The following is a 22856-nucleotide window of genomic DNA, read 5'->3' as shown; positions in this document are numbered from 1 at the left end:
TTGTACCTGACAGAATTTTATGAATATAGAGTTCTGTACATTCTATAAGCATCTGTATCCTATCTGTTATGGAATAGGCAAAAAAGTGAGCTTCTGAGAATGGTTGTGGATTAGGAGAAGACACTGCAATTCCAAATATTTTGTTAGATGTTGATAAGTTGACATACTACTTTGCATTGTGCTTTACAAATTGTTATGATAACTGATGGCATAATCATTGTATGTATGTATGTATGTATGTATGTATGTATGTATGTATGTATGCATATTTCATGTTTCTAGACTGCCCATCTCCTTCAAGGAGGGCTCTGGGCAGTGCACAGTATAATCAATATATAAAACAGCATAAAAATTAGCAATTAAATATTAAGATTAATTTAGGATTAGACTTTTAAAAATTATAACATTAAACATTTCAAAGAAATAAAAACAAGAATTCTAAGATAATTAAGAATAAGGTGGAAAGGGGGCTTTCATGGCACCACCCAGCCCTATGATTGCATGGACCCCACAAGGCCACATAACCCTTTATGAAAGGCCAGGAGAATGGGGGCCTTTCTCATCTCTGGGGGAAGGATATTCCATAATGTGGGGGCAACTGCTGAGAAGGCTCTCTTTCTAGACCCTGCCAGTTGAGTTTTTTTTTTTTTGATTGGCAGGATCTGCAGCAGACCCTTTCCACCTGATCAAACGGGACAGGCAGATATGATGGGACAAAGCCAGTTGGTAGATAGGTAGCCTGGCCCCATACCATGTAGGGCTTTATAAGTGATGAGCAACAGATTGAATTGGACCCTGAAACAAACTGGCATCCAGTGCAGTTCACAGAACAAAGATGTTATAGGTGCCCTTCTTTGGCCATCCAATATAGCTCACATGGTTGCATTCTGTACCAGCTGACATTTTCAGATACTTTACAAGGGTGGCCCATGTAGAGCACATTGCAATCATCCAATTGGAGATGACTAATGAGTAGTTGAGATGGGGCATGAGTAGTTGAACAGAAAGCCTCCCTATCCAGGAAAGGGCATAGCTGGTACATAAGGTGGAGTGGGGCAAATGCCCTCCTGATTATGGCTGCCACCTGCTCCTTGAATAGGAAGTGTGACTCCAAGAGGACCCCAAGTTATGCACTGGGTCTGACTGGAGTAATGTGATTCCATCCAACCCCAAAGATAATAAACTTCTGGATACAAGGGGCTTCAACCCCAGCCACTCCATCTTACCAGGGTTTAGTTTAAATCTGTTGTTCCCATCCAGACCCCCACAGCCTCCAGTAACAAGAAAGGACGTCTGCAGCATCACTCACTTCACCCAGGGTGGATGGTACTGATGGCAGCTTCTGATTCTGCTCTGTCACTATTCCAGTATGTCTGCCAATAGCCACATTTGGTTGTAAGACTACTTACAAATAATCAGTTCAAAACCAAAAATAAGTAATTTCATTAAATAAACAAAAATGAACAGACACGCTTATTTTGTTCTATAAGACAGCCAAGTATAAAAATATGAGGTAGAATTAATTTATGGATTACTTCAGTATCATAACATATTGTGAGGACCACTAACCAAAAGGTCACTAATAAATTTAACAAGTTATTTATATTTATTAGTAAATATAAAACATAAAGTTTTATTCTCCCCTTCCAAAGAATAAGTCTACTTTTTATAATTAATACTATCCGTCTTCATTATAAAAGTTTTAAATATGATTAAAGAGCTGCTATAGGAAAGGAATGACAGAGTAGTGTAAACTGTATGTCATTCTTAAATAGTCCTTTAAAATATTGTGCACTCATAACACTTTATTACCTTTGATGATTAATTGTTTCTGTTCTGTTTTTAAAAATTTCTTAACAAAAAAACCTGCTATGTCAAAACTGCTGTGCCAAACTCTATGAGCACAGGCTTCCATACTTCTTCCATTATGCAATTGACAATGCAATATTTATAAAGATGAATCTAGAGCAGACATATGGTTTATCTTTAAAACACTTCGTATCTGCATAATGGAAGAAGTATGGAAGCCTGTGCTCATAGAGTTTGGCACAGCACCCAACAGTTTTAAAGTAGCTGCTTTCAGGAATATTTTAGAGTTAAGAAGCAAAGTATTTTTATCTAGTATAGCTTCATTTCAGAAGTTATACAAGATAATTTTTCTTCAGATGGTAGAAGAAAATATGGAGAAAAACAGAGGATTATTGTTACAGCAGCAGTTTGAACTCATGCAAATGCAAGTAGATAAATAGATACCACTTCAGTGGGAATGTAACAACATTCTGTACACCTTGGCGTATAGTCATGCTGGCCATAGGAACAGGGAAGTGCCTTCAGACAATGCTGACTCCCTCAGCTAGGACACAGAGATGAGCACCATCCCCTAGGGTTGGATATGACTAGATAGAGGAAACCTTTACTTTTTAAAAAATACACAATATTATTAGAAAATCTTCCTCTACTTTTTTCTCCTTTTCCTGGATTTACACTAACCCCTTATAATCCCAGCGAAATGATGTTTCAGCTGTCACCATTCCAATAATCTTTATTCATTTCTCTTGTGATATAGACCAAATTAACAGTTACTTTTGAGACCTGATTCAAAGCTACATATCCAATCTAGTAGTAAGGTGACAAATTAGAAATAGAGCACAAGGTACATTAAGCATTTTGGTTGACTTGGATTTTAAGTTAAATGCACTATTAAGAAATGGTGAACAGTAATATTTTGAATTCTACAGTAATCTCACAGGATTATCAGTCAAAACTGAAGCATTTATTAGTTCCTGTTTCTGGAATACCATTATTTTGAAGTCCAAGCCATCTGCTTAGATTGGCTTTTAACATTTGCTTGACATAAGGTGAAGAAAATAGACTTGGCTGGTTTTTAATATTGCTTAGGGGTCTGTACTGTAAAAGAGGCTTTATAAATTATGAAACTTTTGCTCAAATCAATGAGGGAGCCTGGATCACTATTAACACAGAATGTGAATTGATAATCATACCAAAATTAACAGTGTATTTAGCCAATAAGCCTACATTGATTGAACTTGGATTAACTTAAGTAAGTTATCATATCTGGCCATCAAAAATTCAGAAAGCTGTGAGATAGAATCGTATTTAAAGTTTTAAGTGTATTTCTTTGTCCCGTGTATTAGTATTCTGGATTATTGTAGCACTAATACTGGGAAACTTTATTTTTTTGAGGGCAATCACGTTTTTTGACAGGCAGTCTAATTTTCTTCTCAGGAAATGTTTATGAAAGATGCAGAAACACAAGAATAACATAGCTTTAATCTTGATTATATCTAAGATTAAATATGATTTGCTTATTGAGAAGTTATAATTCTGATCTTTTACACAACATTGTAAACTTTTCCTTATTTCAATTATTTTTTCTTTCCCTCTCTCTTACTGCTCTTAAAAATATGGCAATCTATAGCCAACTCATTCAAAAGATGACTTCAGTTGTACTTAAATCTATAGGCACGTTTCCTGTCTATGCCAGCGGATTTTCTGTTGTCCTTGTTTGTTAGAGGAGGTTGGTGAATATTTTATGCAACATATTATTATGGTCCTGCATGGAGACTGTTAGATTTTTAGTAGCAATTGCATACACAGGATAAAATTAAAATGACATGTTTGTTTGATCTTTCCTTCTTTTATCTATTAGCATTTTTCTGTAGTCTATGCTGATATTTCTATTCATTAGCACAAATTGCAAATCAAAGGGTAAATTAATGGCTGTCTGCCAATTTAAATCTATTTTCTGTTCTGTTTCCTTGTTAGCATTTTAAAATGAAATTCAGTGTTGGCACTTTAAAATGAAATTTTAAAATGCTGAAAATATGTGATTTTTTGGGGGCAAAAAATTGTTCACTGAGAAAACTGTGACTTGTTTTCATTTAATCACAGGTTTTTTTCTAGTGTTTATTGTGATATGTTAATTTATCTATCTCTAGTTAGATATACGCGCTGATGTCATATATGACCTTTTCCTAGATCCAATTTAAATTAGATCAATTTTAAAACTCCAAACCACTGAGAACAAGAATGTAGCTGTTAAGATCCCTAGCAAAGATCCTGCTAGAGATTATTACATTATTTTTCATAAGTCAGAACAAGTCCTAAGATTTAATTTTTCCCATTGCAATGTTTTGTTTAACCTCAAAGACTTGAGATAGGTAAATAATAGCTTATTTGGAAATCCTTATTTGGAAAAACCCAGGAGTTTGTAATGCTTTGTTCCCCACTTTATTCCCCAATATGGATTGAGGGCCATGCAACTTTGGAGAGACATCCCCTTTTAATAAGCTTTGAATCAAAGAGCTGCTTCTTTTCATAACTCTGCGTCAGAGTGTCTCCTCCACATAAATATTTTGATTTGAGACACTGAGGAGGAAACTAATTCATATCAGTACATTTCAGATCAGAACCACAATCGCAACAAAAATTTGCATCTCCTATATCATGCCTCCAAACATTAGAACAAAGGGAAGACATGGCTGTGTATGTTTCACATGGCATAAATTAAAATTATCAATTTCTTTTTTCTGGATTTGTGAGGGGAATTTGTGTTTATACTAAGCTAAGACTGCATTTGGGGGCTGAATTCAGTTACTTGCTTCTATTATAAATCAACTTACTAATAACCTCAGTTTATATGAGATTATTAGTAGATTCCCTTAAAAATCATACATGGAATTAAATACTATCGAAAAAGTATTGTATTTAATTTTAAAAATACTTTTATAGATACAGTGCTGTTTAAAAGTTTATGAACCTGTTTGAATTGCCAATATTTCTGCAAAATAAAATCACTTAAAACATGATCTGTTCTTCACACGTCCTGTAAGTTAGTTACCGGTAAACAAATTAGTCAAAAATATCATACTTGTTCACTGATTTATTGAGGAAAGTTATCCAAAATACATATTGATGTGAATGCATAGGATTTGCATCTTTAACCTTTTTATATACTGATATCTTTGTATATTCAAACAGACACCACATCAGACAAATGTTATTTTTAACATTAGAAAAAGATGGAATAAATTAATCTTCAATTTATTACTTGCAAAATATCTGGCATGGACCACAAACAGAAAAAGAGCCTGCATGTTGCCGGGACATCAGAGCATGGATACATTTTGCATGCCTCTTTATCAAATTTCTTTCAGTAAGAGGAAAACAAAAGGTTTATTTATTTATTTATTTATTTATTTATTTATTTATTTATTTATTTATTTATTTATTTTTGCAGTATGATGGTTTCATAAATAAATGAATGAGAAGAATCAGGTTTTTTTATGCCCCATTGAACTAAAATATGAACCACTCAGCCATATCCACTCTAATTGGCACGGTCACATGTTTAAACTGGTAATAAATAGAAAAAAAGTATTAAATAGCATTCAATACACTTTACAAATAATTCTCCTAGTGTAATCCAGCTACTGGAATAAAACAAATGTTACTTTAACAATGCAGTTAACTATTGGAATTATAACAGATACCAACTTTGGTTTTGATCAAGAAAGAAGAATCCATCTATTTTGCTACATTAAAATGTTTTATAAAATTTGGCTATATAGTCTTCAGATTATTTTTATAGTGTTGGTTCATCTTAGCAAGAAAGCAACAATGTGTTTCTTGGGGAATTGCACAGCTAATGGTAAAGCATCTATTAACATGGGAGTGGGTGGATGTGAAGAGAAAAGGAAGAGCAATCAATGATTAACAAGTGTGCTCTTAAATCAGGACCCAAAAAAACCCAAAACCCTAACTGAGAGAAATTCTAACTCTTGCATTAACTATGCTGTGGACCAATGTCCCATTCTGAAAGATTTTGTTGCTTTGTTAGCTAACCAGTTTGATGATAAGTTAATATTTCTGGTTGAAATATTATCTCGACCAGTTTAGATATATTCAGAAAAGGGTATCTTTATTCCTTATAATCATACTTTCCTCCTGACTGAAAGTGCTTTTAGATGAGAGTTTTATTATTCAAACATTGCCTTATTTAAGGAATTTCATGGGGAGTCCAGATGCCATTTTCTTAACTTGTTTCTATAAAAGAAAATCCCCCCAGGAAACAATTATTGAATGATAAGAGTTAGAAGTGGGAAGTTAAACTATCAAGTGCAACCTCACTGCAGGAATCCAGTTTAAAGCAATCCTGACAGATTTCTATCTGATTTTTTTTCTTGAATGCATCCAACAGTTCAATACTTCTCTGTATAGTTGACTCAACTATTGAATGTACTTGATTATTACTGTTAGGATGGTTTATCTAATGTTCAATCAAAATCTGATTTTGTGTAAGTTAAATCCATTATTCCATATCTTGCATTTTGGAATGTTAGAGACTAGACATGTGTAACATTTTCCAAATACTTGAGAAATGCTGTTATTTCATCTCAGTTTTTCTTTTCAAGGTTAAACATTCCTAATTCCTTCACATTCTTTTCATAGGACTGATTCTAGTCCTCTAACCATTCTTGTTGCCTTTCTTTACACTTGTTCTATTTTTACAAATCCTTCTTAAAATAATCATGCTTTGCACTCATTAGGAGTGCAATATTCAAATGTGCCCCAACCAAAGCAGAATAAAGTAGAATCATTATTTCCCATGTTTAGAAGCTATGCGTGTTGTTCTGAAGCTATGCACATTTGATACAGCCTAAAACTAAATTAGCTTTTTAGCATCTGTATCAAACTGCCGACTCATATTAGTTTGTGATCAATTACTATTTCTAGATCTTTTTTATGAACACTATTAACAAACAGATATCCCCCTTCATATACATCTACACCTCATCTTTGTCTTCTAACAGAACAACAGAGTTGGAAGGGACCTTGGAGGTCTTCTAGTCCAACCCCTGCTCAAACAGAAAACCCTGTATCATTTCAGACAAATGGCTGTCCAATCTCTTCTTTAAAATATCCAGTATTAGAGCACCCACAACTTCTGGAGGCAAATTGTTCCATTGATTAATTGTTCTAACTGTCAGGAAATTTCTTCTTAGTTCTTGGCTGGTTCTCTCCTTGATTAGTTTCCATTCATTGCTTCTCGTCCTGCCTTCAGGTGCTTTGGCACTTTTCATTATGGCATTCCTCTGTTAATACAGCCTAGGACTGTGCTGACTTTGAAAGATATGGTTCAGTTGTTCTGAGATTTGAAAATAATGTTTTGATGTTGGGTTTCTTCTACCAATCATCTCTTCCTGAACCATTTAATTGTTTATTTCAGAGAAAATAAAAATGATTCTTATAATTATGTCCCAGTTCAATCTGTTGAATATAATGGCTAAAATTAGCTGCCTAAAGTAATTCATACATGTTTAGTATGAATTACTTTAGAATTACATTTCCTAATGATAAGCAGCTTCTTAGTTTTCAGTTATTTAGAAGCATTCTGGGAGTTTGTCTATATTTTGTCTTCCATCTTCAACTTCTTTTTCTCTCTGGAACAAAGGTAGTAGGAGTTACTTCCCAGCTTTCACATCTGTTTCCTTGTTGATTTTTATTTTTTATTTTTTTGCAGTGTCTTGGCTATCCTTCTTGGTAATATATGCTAAAGTCTTCATTTATTGTTTCTGAATATGAAATAAAAATAACTGTGTGCTTCACCTTTTGTGAACCATACTTGACGAGCATCTGGTTCAGCTTTTTATTCTTGACTCTAGCTGCCTACTTCATGTTGTAGATTCCCTTTTGAAGCTTGCACACTATACTTTATTTCCCTGATTCCTCAAAACCAGATGGCTTCAGTTTGAGGATATTAACCTTGATATTTTTTCCCTATGCATCTACTTTTATGTGTTTTGCTGTTGCTGTGTTAAGAATGTCTTTCAGTGGCTGGCATCTATTTTATTTCTTCCATATGCAGAGTTATTGTGCTTGCTCATTTTAACATGAGGGAAGTTTTCATGAGGGACCCTTTCTTGTGCCCCTTGGAGCACGTGGGCAAGGATGCTCAACTTCCATGCAGTTGAGTTTGGGACATGCAATACAGATCTCCTTCAAAACTCACGGTCTCTACTCACTACTTATCTGGACATAAGGAACAAAATCTGACACCTCATGGTTATTATCTACTTGCTTCAAAATAACCAGTATAGGATAGTTTAATGGTTGCTGTCGTAAGATTTTGGATCCTCCATCCCCTGCAGTAATGTGAATAGTCAACCATCATGCCTTCCTTACATCTGCGATTCAGCTTAATTCTCTTTTCTTTTGGCAAATAGGGATACACTTCAGAACTCAACACTTTCATGTGCCCTGAGCTAGGCTTCTTTCCTTGCCACAGCTATATCACATTTTGACTTTGGCTTTCAATGGGAAACAGTTTTGCTCACTGCTTCTCTCTAATATTTATCAGCCAACCTGTATCTTGCAGCATGAATCTCATCATATCAGGGACCTGAGTATATGCTCTATGAGGACAGGCTGAAGGAATCTAGGGTGTTTAGTCTGGAAAAAGAAAACTTAAGAGAGATATGATGATGTCATTGTTCAGGTACATAAAAGGGTGCCCCAGGGAAGATTGTCATGAACTAATTTCCAATACCACAAAAATTAGGACAGGAAATAATGGATACCTGTTGCAGCCACCTGCATTGATCTTAATAGAAGGAAAAAAATATAAAATCTGTAAAACAATGGAACAGTCTGGTTCAGTAGGAAAAATATAAGTCATATACTAATTAGTAGGCACCTGCCAAACTTTCAGCTGTGGATCTAATTGTTTTCATGGACCAGTTTGCAGGCCACAGAAATGTCCCTTGAATAATAGGTTGATCAGCTGACAGAAATGTAGAAATTTACTAATTATAAATTAGATTACAAAGATTTTTTTAGAAATTATAATTCACATCTATAACATCTGATATTTTTCTCCCCATTCTCCATTCCTCCCCCCCCACATTTAGATACTGACTCCAACCCAAATCAAGTCAATTTGTCAAGCAATGTTAGAATCTGGGAAACAATATGCGCTGAGGAAAAGAAAACCAGTTCCCCTCATGTATTCGTACTATGGGACAGAATATCTTGGTAAGTAAAAACTTCTGTTTTAGCACAGATTCTGTCCAATGTCTTACTTCTGTTTTTTTTTTTAATACAGCCATCTTGTTTGGGATCAAGATTACTATGTACCCTATGCTTCTATAACTTAATGTCCTCCAAATATATTGACTACAATTGTCATCTTCTCAAAATATAAGACCAGAAGTATGTTGACTGTTGAAATTCAACACATCTGAATAGCACCAGCTTGAAGAAAGCCATTTTATACACTTAGAAATAAGGCACATAAATTTAATGAAGCTAAATTCAGAATAAGATTGTACTGTTTAGGATGAAATCTCTGCATCACAACAATGTACTATACAGACAGTGAGTATGTATGATTCTGAAGAGCATCTTGGTTTTCTTTGATGCAGAACATAGAAATTATTTTAGATTAAAGGTTACAAATCAGTTTAAAACATTTGATCAGAAATAACCAAGATGCTTTTTCAAAATAAGAACATTATTTCAAAATGATGGTGTTGGGAGAAAAATCCAACCCAGGGAATTATCTTCAAAGAGATTATCCTTTCCATCAAGAGGTACAAAACCATACAAATTTAATTATTTTATTTATGCACAAATGCATTTATGTGTACAGTGGACTAATCATATTCTAACAGAATATCATATCCAGTCCACTTGAGATAGAAACTTATATTCCATAGGCTGTAAAGGACCCTCTTTTCTCATCCTGGATGGAATATCCTCTTGTTCAAGACCTGAAGCTGATGGTTTCCAAGCTAGAGAAGACCATTAGATAACCATATCTGAGCTACCCAAAGGCACCATGACAATCACCAAATATCTGTTAACTGAAACATATAGGAGAAAAAGGGTTGAGAATTTAAATTGTCATGCACAGAAACTTAAAGGACCTGAATTCTTGCTTTACAATTAGTTGTGTTCAGGCATCATCATTTTTGTTTGCAGTGAAGATTCTAAATTGAGCAAGATATCTGCTGAGTAAATAAAAATATATTTCTTTCATTAGTTGGTAACCACTACCAAATCTGATTAAGGGGTGACAATGGAACAGAGTTATGGCCCATAGAACAAAAAAGATTATATCAAAGCATCAAAACAAAACTCCAGTCTTTGACATAGTGATAAAACAATAAAAGAAACATTCAGTTGAAGGAATGTGAAAAGTAATAAAAAAGAACAGGACAGTACAGTAATCAAACCCAGAAACATTCAGTTTAAGTATTTTTGCCTAACACCCCTACTGAAAAATAAAATGAAGTAGAAATCTAATTTAGGCAGGCCCAGAATAAGAACTTCAGATACTGTAGCTCAGGCTTTTCAGCCACACAAAGTGGGTGATGGATTGTTTTTTTAAAGAGGAATATTTTAAAGTTAATGATCCACTAGTGACTTGCCATTTCAAAGGAAGTAATCTATGTCTCTCCTTCTTTTGACTTGTCAAGGTGGGAATTAACAGATGCCAAGACTATGCCCAGTCTCTCTCCCTTTTGTTAAGATCTACTTAATTTGACAGCAAGACATTTATGTCTTGTAACACCAAAAAAATAATCCTGGTGGACATTTACAAAAAAGAACTAATCTTTCCACCACCAATCTTCCACCAAATTTGCCAATCAAATGTGCTTGGAAAGACTGCAGAAATGACTTGAGAACAACAGCATTTTCTACATATTTCCTTGCCTACAACAGTGACCTAAATATTAAAGCTGTGCAACACTTTGAATTCAATTCCAAAAAGGGGTTTGGAGCATGGGGACATACATATAGCATTGTCTTTATAGCAATGGTATACTTTAATGGGATTTCATGCCTTTTTGGAGTCAAATGTGAAGTCATATATAGCCTTAATAATTATTATGACTGACCTAGCAGCCATTGATGGTCTTATCTTCCTTGAACGCAATTCTCTTTTTAAATGGTTCTTCTTGGCAACAATAAGTATATATCACAATAATAAATTATACAGCATGATTTAGTTGTAATACATCTATTTTTTTCATAGGCTTGTGTAAAGTCTTGAAGGCGTCTGTTTTCCTTGTGGCACCATTGTTTTGTTTTAATTCAATCCGTTGTTTTTGTATCATCCTGGGTTTTTTTTATTTGCCCGGAGACTGCCATCATTTGCTTTTATTGGCTGATCCTGGAATACAGTATCATTCTGATCCCTTTCAAAATAGTCCTGCACTACTTACTTTACTTATGCTCTTTGCAGGAGCTGCCCATGGACTCTCATCTATCCTACAAATGCTGCTTTCCTATTACGAATATCTCCCACCTGCTGATCAGGAACTTGTATGGCAGAGTGTTGATTTTCTCATGGATCAAGAACAAAATTGCAACTGGCCTCCGGAATTGGGAGAAATGATTGAGCGAGAGAATGAACTTGTACACTGGTGTCATGGCGCTCCAGGTTCTCATATAGATATTATAAAGTAGTTCCTCAAATTAGTTCCATTTTGCTGAAAAAATAGGGCAAATGTTATTTATGTTATTTCAACATTAGCAATATTACTATTGTTACTTTAATAGCTTTATTCTTACTGAAATGGATCAAAGTTTAAGTAATGGAGAGCCGTCTTAAACATCTGAACAGTGCAGTTGCCTGTAGCCTCCACTGAAAATGTGAAGGAATTTCTCCACAATTGTCCTCAAAATGCCTTGTCTATACTGTAGTGTATAACCGCATCCTAGAGAGCTGGTGAATCCGAAATCTACTGCAAAGGATAAAATAGGGTCCCTCTTTTTGTGAGGGTATTTTTTTTGCTTTCTGTCAATATTCCTATCCTTGTATAAAGATGTAATATCAGAATATAAAACTGGCCCACAGCATAAATATAAAAGGATGGCCCTAAATATTTGGTGTTTGAAGAAAAGCAGAAATGGATCTTCTTCACAAAAGTTATTTTAAAAGTAAAAAAAATCTGGTAACAATGACTATTAGAATGAATGTGTGTTTTTTGTGTGTTTTTCTATCCTCTTATGACTCCATAAATCATCTACTAAGGATATGATCGTTAATTTTATTGGGCTGGCTTTCATGTGGCTTAATTGTATTCTCTGAACTTTCCATTTGAAAGCAACACATTATCTACAATAATGCAAATAAAACCAAACTATTTTTTACCCCACGTTCCATAAAAATTTTCCATACACTAGCTCCCATTGCTTACCAATTAATTTCTAGGTGCTATTAAAAATCATGATCATTTCATTTTTTTAGGGAGCAAAACATTATTAGTGACAATAGACTGAATAGCAGTGAGTATTGCTAGGAAATCTGAGCATTCAGATAATCTTATCACAGAATAAGAAACGATTTCTTGGGCATTGGTGGACTTTTAAGAAGGGAAAAAAGGAACTGCTTTTTGATTTTATCTGGCATTTTATTTGCATCTTATATCTCTAAGCTAACAGTGCATACTTTCTGTTTTCATACAATGGTTTATTCTTCAGTGGTTCTTACAGAATCATTTTCTTTTCTCCTCAGGCATTGCATACATGTTTGCAAAAGCATATTTGGTTTCTAAAAAACCCCAGTATCTAGACAGTTGTATCCGCTGCGGAGAGCTAACTTGGCAGAAAGGACTACTAAAAAAAGGACCCGGAATATGTCATGGTGTGGCTGGCAGTGCTTATGTGTTCCTGCTCCTATACAGGCTAACAGGAAATTCTAAATACATGTACAGAGCACAAAGGTTAGTAACTGAATAGAATCTTTAAATTTGCAGATTATACAAAAGATCATTCAAGTTACAATAAGTGTTTTGTGTTACTCTTTTATCACTTATGTTGTTTTAGAATTGAAAATATATGCATGTATATGTGGATGTAAATGAGCTAACTCTAATCATTTATCATTTGCTGTAGAAAAATGTGCAAATATATGTCCTTCCTACTCCAAACTTCTCTAATTTTCTCTAGATTCTTTTAGAAATAATGAGTTTGAATTATCCAATATATATGCACATTGTTCACAGTTTTGAAATTTATCTGTGATCCCATAGTTCAGTTTTCTCTTGGCCTGGTATCATCAGGAAATGATGTGTTAGATTTCAGAACTCAAAGCATAATTCCTTATGATTCATTATGTGCCATCAGGACAGTGCTGACTGATAGAACCACATAAGTAGCTAATATAATGTAGCATAATATTATACTTTGATGGTTGAGAATTAGGGATATTAACAGCACCAGTAGCCAAACAATTTATCATTACTTCTTTAATTTTTCACTGAGTCTATAGCCCTAGAACAGGGGTTCCCAACTTGGGGTGCTCGTACCCACTGGGGGTGCAAGACAATATTCCAGGGGATGCGAAAACTTTCAAAATTATAGTGTATATACATAATTCATTGCCATTATTTTGAACTATTGTAAGGGGTGCCAGAATATATCAGAAGTGTTCTAGGGGTGCAGAATATAGAAAAGGTTGCCCTAGAATATTCTAAGGGTCCCTGTTGAAATATAAACCCTACTAAGCCTTACATGTTTAATCAAGTTTAGATGCTACTATTTGCCATCAGGACTGTAGGTTCTATACTACGTACCTAACCATCTTTACAGTGCTTGATTGACTACTTGACTACAATGCTAAAGTACAACCAGGCAGCACTAACCTGGAACCAATCAAACCAGCCCTGTGATTCTAAGGCAGACATGTCAAACACAAGGCCCAGGGGCTGGATGCGGCCCGCGAAGTGGTTTCATGTGGCCCGCAAAGCCATCCTGGAAACAATGAGGGAACGGCCCCCACTGCCTTGGTCCTGGCCCAGGCTGGCCAGGAGCCAATGTACAATTTTGCGGTGGCCATCTATGCTGAAGCACATTCAGTCTTAGCTCCACAAGGCCGTCTAGAAACAGCAAGGAACCAGCCCCTGCCGCATTGGCCCCGCCCCCTGGGTGAATGCTGGGAGGTGTCACTCTTTGTGAGGAATGAAGAAATGGGCCATGCCTTGGCACTTGCCCCGGTTCTACCCCCTTCTGCCAGAGACCCTCAGATCTGTCCCACTCCTGCCCAAGCCCCCACAGGCACCCTTGACGCAAACAATGTAGAGCTGGCCATGCCCACCCAGTAGGCCACACCCACTCCATCCATGTCCACCCACCTACCTACCCTGGTCACACCCACCCAGCCCCCCAAGAGCCACCGCAATGCTGATGTGGCCCTCAATGAAATTGAGTTTGACACCCCTGTTCTAAGGCAAGCATAGATAAGACCACTTCCAATGATATTAATAGAGAAAACAAGCAGGAGAGGGCTAAAATGGAGCTGTTCCAACAAATATTGTAATATGCCACAAGATACAGTTAAAAAAGGAACCTGTTCATAGCACATAGACATCCATTTATTTCTTTGATTTACAGCCAATAATATGTTTTTTTTCTTATCTTATTTATTTCTTAGGTTCGCTGAGTTTTTGTTTAGTGAAGAATTCAAGGCTGGCTCCAGGGCATTGGAAAATGTTTACAGTCTGTTTGAAGGCTTCTCAGGGACAGTGTGTTTCTTGGTTGACTTGCTGCAACCTAACCAGGCTGAGTTCCCTCTCTTTAGCATCTTTGTGTGACAAGTTCCAGTGCTAATCCAGGACAATCATTCTGGAGGCACAAATTCAATTCACTACAAAGGATAGATTTTCATTTGTTTTGATTTTTAACAAGTACATTCATTTCAGCATTCCTGTACAAGAAATAAGTAATAAGATAGGGAATGTTTTTATATGGTTGTGCATATGGATGGGAAAGAGAGCATATGATTTCAAATAATAGTCATTTTAAATCAAACAGACTAAGTTTTCCCAGAGTTGAATATACATGAAAATGCTGTTTGAAGTTAATTTAAAATGTCTGTCTCATGATAATGGGCTTCTTGAAGACACATAGTAGAAATCTTTTAGGAACCTGTAAGTAGAGAACATATATCATTCATTTTTTCATAAAAACAATGTAAAACAGTACCTTGTTATGTACAAGGGTAGCCCCTTTCATTTTGGAGAAATAGGTATTAGAATGTTGGAATATAGTATATGGTAAGGCCACACTTGGAATACTGCATCCAGTTTTGGTCACCACAATGTAAAAAAGATGTTGAGACTCTAGAAAGAGTACAAAAAAGAGCAACAAAGATGGTTAGGGAACTGGAGGCTAAAACATATAAAGAACAGTTGCTGGAATTGGGTATGTCTAGTTTAATGAAGAGAAGGACTAGGGGTGATATGATAGCAATGTTCCAATATCTCAGGGGTTGCCACAAAGAAGAGGGAGTCAAGCTATTCCTCAAAGCTCCTGAAGGCAGGACAAGAAGCAATGGATGGTAACTAATCAAGGAGAGAAGCAACCTAGAACTAAAGAGAAATTTCCTGACAGTTAGAACAATTAATCAGTGGAACAACCTGCCTACAGAAGTTGTGAATGCTCCAACACTGCAAGTTTTTAAGAAGAGACTGGACAATTATTTGTCTGAAATTGTATAGGGTTTCCTGCCTGAGCAGGGGGTTGGAGTAGAAGATCTCCAAGGTCTCTTCCAACTCTATTATTATTATTATTATTATTAATATTATTATTATTATTATTAATAATAATAATAATATATTTCTGTATGTATTACCTTATTTATTAGATGCACCAAACAGCAGCATTTTAAATGGCTATATTAAAAAAACCTCTCTTTTTATAACCCTGTAATCCCTTAATTTGGGATAAAGTCAGGGTGACTGGATGGAGCTGAGCATTTACTGGATGGATGCCCTTCCTGACACCTACATGAAGTTCACAGCAGATTTTTTGTTGTTGTTGCCGCTACCTAGGATTGAACTCTCAATCTTCTGAGTAGGAGGTGAGCATCTTCACCACTAGGTCACCACGGCACTCATTTTAAATGGCCATATATACATATAATTAGTTTGTGTAAATATAGCGAAGACTTTGTAAGCATCATAGGCAAATTCTTCTTACCAATGTTCTGCCTTTTTGGGGGGGGGGGAGAGATCCAGGAAGCAGAGTTTTTGACATGTAATGATTATTTGATAGATGCTAAAAGAATTTCCAGGATCATATGATGCATGACTGAATGCCCAAAGAAGTGACTTGATCATGATGCTCCTTGATCTTTGAATTCATTCTTAGACAATTCTACTGAACCCAAATGGGAGTATTCCCACACACCCAATGCCCTGCCAGCATCAGGTTGGTAGAGTAGAAGAGCAGGAAGAAGCAATTATTGCTATCCTGCTTTTTCATTACAATACAAGAGAACACTAAACGAGGTGAAAGGTAATATTCTGGCAGTAGTATGACACTCAATTACGTGGAATGAGATATTTGAAGCAACACTTGTAACAGGACAAGAACTATGATTATTATGGCTTACATTTGGGCTTGAACTTCAGTATAATTACACAGGACCTGAACTACTACTATCATACTTTCATTTTCTTCTTTCATATTGAAATACATTTTATTGATTTTAGCTTTCCTTTAAATATAACATTTCTTAAAGCATTATAAAAGAGAAAGCTTGTAAGGAAAAAATGGTTGGTGGGAAAGGCCTATACAAAACGACCAGTGCACGAGGTCAAGAAGCTACTCAAATCTTTTAGTCTCAGGACCTGAAGCAGAGGGAGAAAGATGATAACAGTTCTCCTGCCTCTCCGCCATACTTTCTGTTTTGTGATGTCTGAACAATCTGAAACTTTTTGATGAATAACCATGAAAATAAGGTGAAATAAGAACAAACTACAACTGGATGTTTTTCAAATGATTAAGGTTAAGATCTTTCCCTGTCGGGTTCAAGAAACTAAGAACAATATAACAAGCTACTTCAGAGTAGTTTCTTTATTGTTGCTCTCCTATAGACAGAAATCTTGTCAGACTAAAGCAGTTATCTGCATAATTACTAGATATACCCTGCAAACTGCTAGGGGGAATCTACCTTTCCTCTCTTTCTGCACACCAAAATTTCCAACTTCTTTGCTCCCCTAGGAAAGAGCCCCTCCCTCCTGCAGCTCTGGCCTATATTTCACCATATTCCCTACACTATTGCATACCAAACACAATGAATCCTGACAGACGTTAGCATAATTTCCATTCTTCCCCTTTGCTAGGTGTGCTTAGAAAACACATTGTGACAGTCAAGGTAGAGAATAGATTTTTGAGTTCTGGAGCTTATTATTGCAGAGAGCCTTTTTTCCTAGATCACCTTAGTTAGGTTTCAAAAACCTGCTCATTTTGTTTGGAAAATTTCAGGACAGATACTTTAGGAAGTTTCTTTGTATCTGGTACTTTTTCCTAGAATTCTGCTGTGAATTCGTATAATTATGCAGATCTAGAGAGTCTCCAGAAAGTCTTAGACCTGTTGTTTGAAGATATCAAAGAAAACTGTCATGAAATGTCTTGATTTTTATGCAAACAAGAAAATGTATACTGTATAGGAAATCTCAAGGTTCTTTCCCCTAAATTCAAATTATTTTCTTATTAAAATTCACAGAGTATCAGATTATTAAACTATTGTTGTTGTTGTTAATTGCGAAGTCGTGTCCGACCCATCGCGACCCCATGGACAATGTTCCTCCAGGTCTTCCTGTCCTCTACCATCTTCTGGAGTCCATTTAAGTTCACACCTACTGCTTCAGTGATTCCATCCAGCCATCTCATTCTCTGTCGTCCCCTTCTTCTATTGCCCTCAATCTTTCCCAGCATTAGGCCTTTCTCCAGTGAGTCCTTCCTTCTCATTAGGTGGCCAAAGTATTTGAGTTTCAACCTCAGGATCCGGCCTTTTAAAGAGCAGTTGAGGTTGATCTCTTTTAGGACTGACCGGTTTGAACGCCTTGCAGTCCAAGGGACTCGCAGGAGTCTTCTCCAGCACCATAGTTCAAAGGCCTCAATTCTCTGGCGCTCAGCCTTTCTTATGGTCCAACTTTCACAGCCATACATTGCAACTGGGAAAACCATGGCCTGGACTATACGCACTTTTGTTGGCAGGGTGATGTCTCTGCTTTTTAGTATGCTGTCTAGATTTGCCATAGCTTTCCTCCCCAGGAGCAAGCGTCTTTTAATTTCTTGGCTGCAGTCCCCATCTGAGGTGATCTTGGAGCTCAGAAAAATAAAATCTGTCACTACCTCCATTTCTTCCCCATCTATTTGCCAGGAATTGAGAGGGCCGGATGCCATGATTTTGGTTTTCTTAATGTTGAGTTTCAAGCCAACTTTTGCACTCTCCTTCTTCACCCGCATCAAGAGGCTCTTTAGTTCCTCTTCACTTTCTGCCATTAGAGTGGTATCATCTGCATATCTTAGGTTGTTGATATTTCTCCCGGCAATCTTAATTCCAACTTTTGATTCATCTAGCCCTGCCTTTCTCATGATGTGCTCTGCATATAAGTTAAATAGGCAGGGTGACAGTATACAGCCTTGCCGGACTCCTTTTCCAATTTTGAACCAATCAGTGGTTCTGTGTTTGGTTCTCACTGTTGCTTCTTGACCCGCATATAGGTTTCTCAAGAGACAAATGAGATGGTCTGGTACTCCCATCTCTTTAAAAACTTGCCACAATTTGTTGTGATCCACATAGTCAAAGGCTTTTGTATAGTCAAGGAAGCAGAAGTAGATGTTTTTCTGGAACTCCCTAGCTTTCTCCATGATCCAGCATATGTTGGCAATTTGATCTCTAGTTCCTCTGCCTCTTCGAAATCCTGCCTGTACTTCTGGTAGTTCTCGATCCACATACTGCTGGAGTCTAGCTTGTAGGATTTTAAGCATAACTTTACTAGCATGTGAAATGAGTGCAATGGTGCGATAGTTTGAACATTCTTTGGCATTGCCTTTCTTTGGAATTGGAATGTAAACTGACCTTTTCCAATCCTGTGGCCACTGTTGAGTTTTCCAAATTTGCTGGCAAATTGAGTGTAGCACTTTTACTGCATCGTCTTTTAAGATTTTGAATAGCTCAGCTGGAATACTGTCACCTCCACTAGCTTTGTTGTTGCTCAGATTTTCTAAGGCCCATTTCACTTCACATTCTAGGATGTCTGGTTTGAGGTCAGTGACCATCTCATTGTGGTTATCTGGGACGTTAAGCTCATTCTTGTATAGTTCTTCTGTGTAGTTTTGCCATCTCTTCTTAATCTCTTCTGCCTCTGTTAGGTCCCTGCCATTTTGGTCCTTTATCATGCCCATCTTTGCATGAAACGTTCCCTTCATATCTCCAATTTTCTTGAAGAGATCTCTGGTCCTCCCTATTCTGTTGTTTTCTTCTATTTCTTTGCACTGTTCATTTAAGAAGGCATTCTTATCTCTTCTAGCTACTCTCTGGAATTCTGCATTCAATTGGGTGTATCTTTGCCTTTCGCTTCCCTTCTTTCCTCAGCTATTTGCAAAGCTTCCTCAGACAGCCATTTTGCTTTCTTGCATTTCTTTTTCTTTGGGATGGTTTTAGTTGCTACCTCTTGTACAATGTTGCGAACTTCCACCCATAGTTCTTCAGGCACTCTGTCTATCAGATCTAATTCCTTAAATCTATTTGTCACCTCTACTGTATATTCATCAGGAATATGATTTAGTTCATACCTGAGTGGCCTAGTGCTTTTCCCTACTTTTTTCAATTTAAGCCTAAATTTTGCAACGAGAAGCTCATGATCTGAGCCACAGTCAGCTCCTGTCTTGTTTTTACTGACTGTATAGAGCTTCTCCATCTTTGGCTGCAGAGCACATAGTCAATCTGATTTCTATGTTGACCGTCTGGTGATGTCCATGTGTAGAGCCGTCTCTTGGGTTGTTGGAAAAGAGTGTTTGTTATGACCATCGTATTCTCTTGACAAAATTCTATTCAGCCTGTGCCCTGCTTCATTTTGTACTCCAAGGCCAAACTTGCCTGTTATTCCGGTTATCTTTTGGCTTCCTACCTTAGCATTCCAATCCCCCATGATGATAAGGACATCATTTTTTGGTGTTAATTCTATAAGGTGCTGTAGGGCTTCATAGAACCGGTCAATTTCATCCTCTTCAGCACCAGTGGTTGGGGCATAGATTTGGACTATTGTGATATTGAATGGTTTGCCTTGGATTCGAATTGAGATCATTCTGTCATTTTGGGGATTGTATCCCAGTATTGCTTTTCCTATTCTTCTATTGACTATGAAGGCTACTCCATTTCTTCTGAGGGATTCTTGCCCACAGTAGTATACCTAATGGTCATCTGAGTTAAATTCACCCATTCCTGTCCATTTTAGTTCGCTGATTCCTAAGATGTCAATGTTCTGTCTTGTCATCTCTTTTTTGACTACGTCTAGCTTGCCTTGATTCATGGATCTCACATTCCAGGTTCCTATGGAGAAAAAATCTTTACAGCATCGGACTTTCCTTTCACCACCAGATATATCCACAGCTGAGCGTCCTTTCGGCTTTGGCCCAGTGGTTTCATTCTTTCTGGCGCTACTAGTACTAGCCCTCTGCTCTTCTCCAGTAGCATATTGGACACCTTCCGACCTGAGGGGCTCATCTTCCAGCGTCATATCTTTTTGCCTTTTAGTACTGTCCATGGGGTTTTCATGGCAAAGATACTGGAGTGGTTTGCCATTTCCTTCTCCAGTGGATAACATTTTGTCAGAACTCTCTGCTGTGACCTGTCCGTCTTGGGTGGCCCTGCACGGCATAGCTTATAGCTTCATTGAGTTATGCAAGCCCCTTCGCTTGGGGTATTAAACTATAGTATTTGAAATAATAATTGTGGCAGCTATGTTCCACTTCTCTGTGAAGAATTTCCGCATCGTAGAGAATATGTACCTAAAGAAATAAAAATAGTTTTCAAAGTAAATATATAGTTTAATTTGTCAAAGACACAGCTTAACTTTACATTTCCTATGGCAGATAGTGATTAGAATGCTAATCATGTATTTAGGTAATTCCTATAAAAGTATAATCTTATCCATGAACTCATCTATTGATTTCTAGCAAACCATAGTCCATTATCAGAAGCACTCTAGAGATCTAATGCTAACCATGTACTGTACAGATTATTATGACAAAGAACAGTATGAAAAAACCTCTGCTCATAAACTTTTGAATAGGATGCTGTATAAAACTGATGGCATACTTCTATATCTCTATATGTCCAAAGGCAGGTCTTACTGAATTGCTTAGATTTACTTGTAAATTGTTTTGGTATTACATTGTTTAAGAATGTTTTCCGTTCTTCTATGATAACAATTTCTTTATACCTACCTAACATTTTATCCAACATCTATTGAAGAACTACTAGGGTTTGCTATCTTTGCTATACATTGCATGCCTACTTGTGATAGATGTGGCTTGTAAATTAGTATGGAAGACATTAGTTTTCATGAAAAGAGGTCACAGTGACTGATGAGCTACCATCTTAGTGATATATAATTGTAGAATAAAGTATAAAAATAATTATATACTATTATTAAACAAGCTATTGTTTTAGTAATAAATTTGTATTTTTAGCAACTGTTTATTGCTTTTGCTATAACACTGCCATGTTTAGGAATCATGTGATCTAAGTTTTGTTTCATTACATCTTCATTGTTTTTAATGGATACAAATATTTTGTAGAAGATGGCTAAGCAGGTGAATCTGTCATTCTTTTTATATTCTTCATTCTTTTATAATGTTGAGCACATAACATATTTCAGGGAACTTTCCACCTATTGCCACCTAATTATTTTAAACCTTATATTCATGTATATCTTCATGTATTTCTTCAAACAATTACTATGTTGTATTATATTCAGAGTTATGGAAAGAGCAGAAAAATCCATCCACAAATAATCCATTTCAGTTGCATCTCCTATTGAATTAGACAATCAACAGGTGGCCAAGCAAATGAGATCAAAATTGACATGTAAAGTTATAACTGAACATGAATGTATATATATATATATGGTTGGCTTATCACAGAAAACACAACTGTGCATGTATTTCCTAGTTTCTTGACAAAAAAAGATTGGCAAATATTAGTGACAGGTTCTATTAGACTTAAAAAAATATTTATGTGAAGAACTATAGAAAACAATATTCATATTTACCTACAATACTATAGCAGAAAATAATTACTAGAGTAGAAATATCCTACATTCTGATCTTAAGGCTAAACAAAAAGAGAGAGAGAGAGGGGGGGGGGTGCTTATATCAACTCCTGCCTCAGTCCAGTATCAGAAATCACATGAAGATCTACTTTTGCAATGATGCCAATGATTAAGCTATAATGGTAAGGGTAAAATTAAGAAATGAACTATGCAATCCTACACATGCGTACTCAAAAAGAAATTATCTCACAGATTACATTATTATAGTATACCCCTTAATATACTTATACGACATAAAAATCATCTAAAACAATGCATTTAGGATTGTTGTCTTAGAAAACAACCAAAAGACAAACACATACATAATACAAAGCCATAAGCCATCAATACTCAGGGGCCATGAAACAATACAGTTTTAGGGATATGGGATATGACAAGGCACATTCCCAAAACATAGCACAGATACTTGCTATGTACATGTCTATTTATATGCATATAAGATTGCCTTGACTATATCATCATTACATTGCCAGTAGTTGTGTCTACTGCTATTAATTTGCATACTTTGATACAAGTAGTTTAGTAGTATAGCCACCGAATAGTCTTGTGATAAAAGTGATGCTACAAACTAGATAAAGCATAGACAGATCTTTCTTCATTTATAGTTGAAGTATTACAATTTTCAGCTACCTGAACTTCACAAGTTTGTCCTAGTTTAAAAACACAGATTCCTAGGTAAAAGAATATCTTACTTAAAAA

The 22856-nt window shown here is 36.2% G+C and overlaps 1 protein-coding gene across 2 annotated transcripts in view; it reads left to right on the top strand.

Annotated features, from left to right (window-relative positions):
* The window catches only part of LOC120301860 (lanC-like protein 3), a 38419-nt gene that overhangs the window by 6734 nt on the left and 8829 nt on the right, over positions 1-22856 (top strand). The window contains exons 2-5 of one of the 2 annotated variants that reach the window (XM_039329577.1): positions 8931-9054; positions 11270-11467; positions 12545-12752; positions 14462-15190. In XM_039329577.1, coding sequence (XP_039185511.1) covers positions 8931-9054; positions 11270-11467; positions 12545-12752; positions 14462-14621 — 690 coding nt within the window. In that variant the 3' untranslated portion in view covers positions 14622-15190. Of the gene's footprint in view, positions 1-8930; positions 9055-11269; positions 11468-12544; positions 12753-14461; positions 15191-22856 lie in introns of those variants that run through there. The other variant, XM_039329575.1, reaches the window with a different exon arrangement.

This window comes from Crotalus tigris, unplaced genomic scaffold (genome assembly GCF_016545835.1).
Source record: "Crotalus tigris isolate CLP2741 ecotype Arizona unplaced genomic scaffold, ASM1654583v1 scf7180000024401.5802323, whole genome shotgun sequence".
NCBI classification, from domain to species: domain Eukaryota; kingdom Metazoa; phylum Chordata; class Lepidosauria; order Squamata; family Viperidae; genus Crotalus; species Crotalus tigris.
Note: the sequence above shows the minus strand (reverse complement) of the source record. Positions and strands in the feature narration are given on the sequence as shown.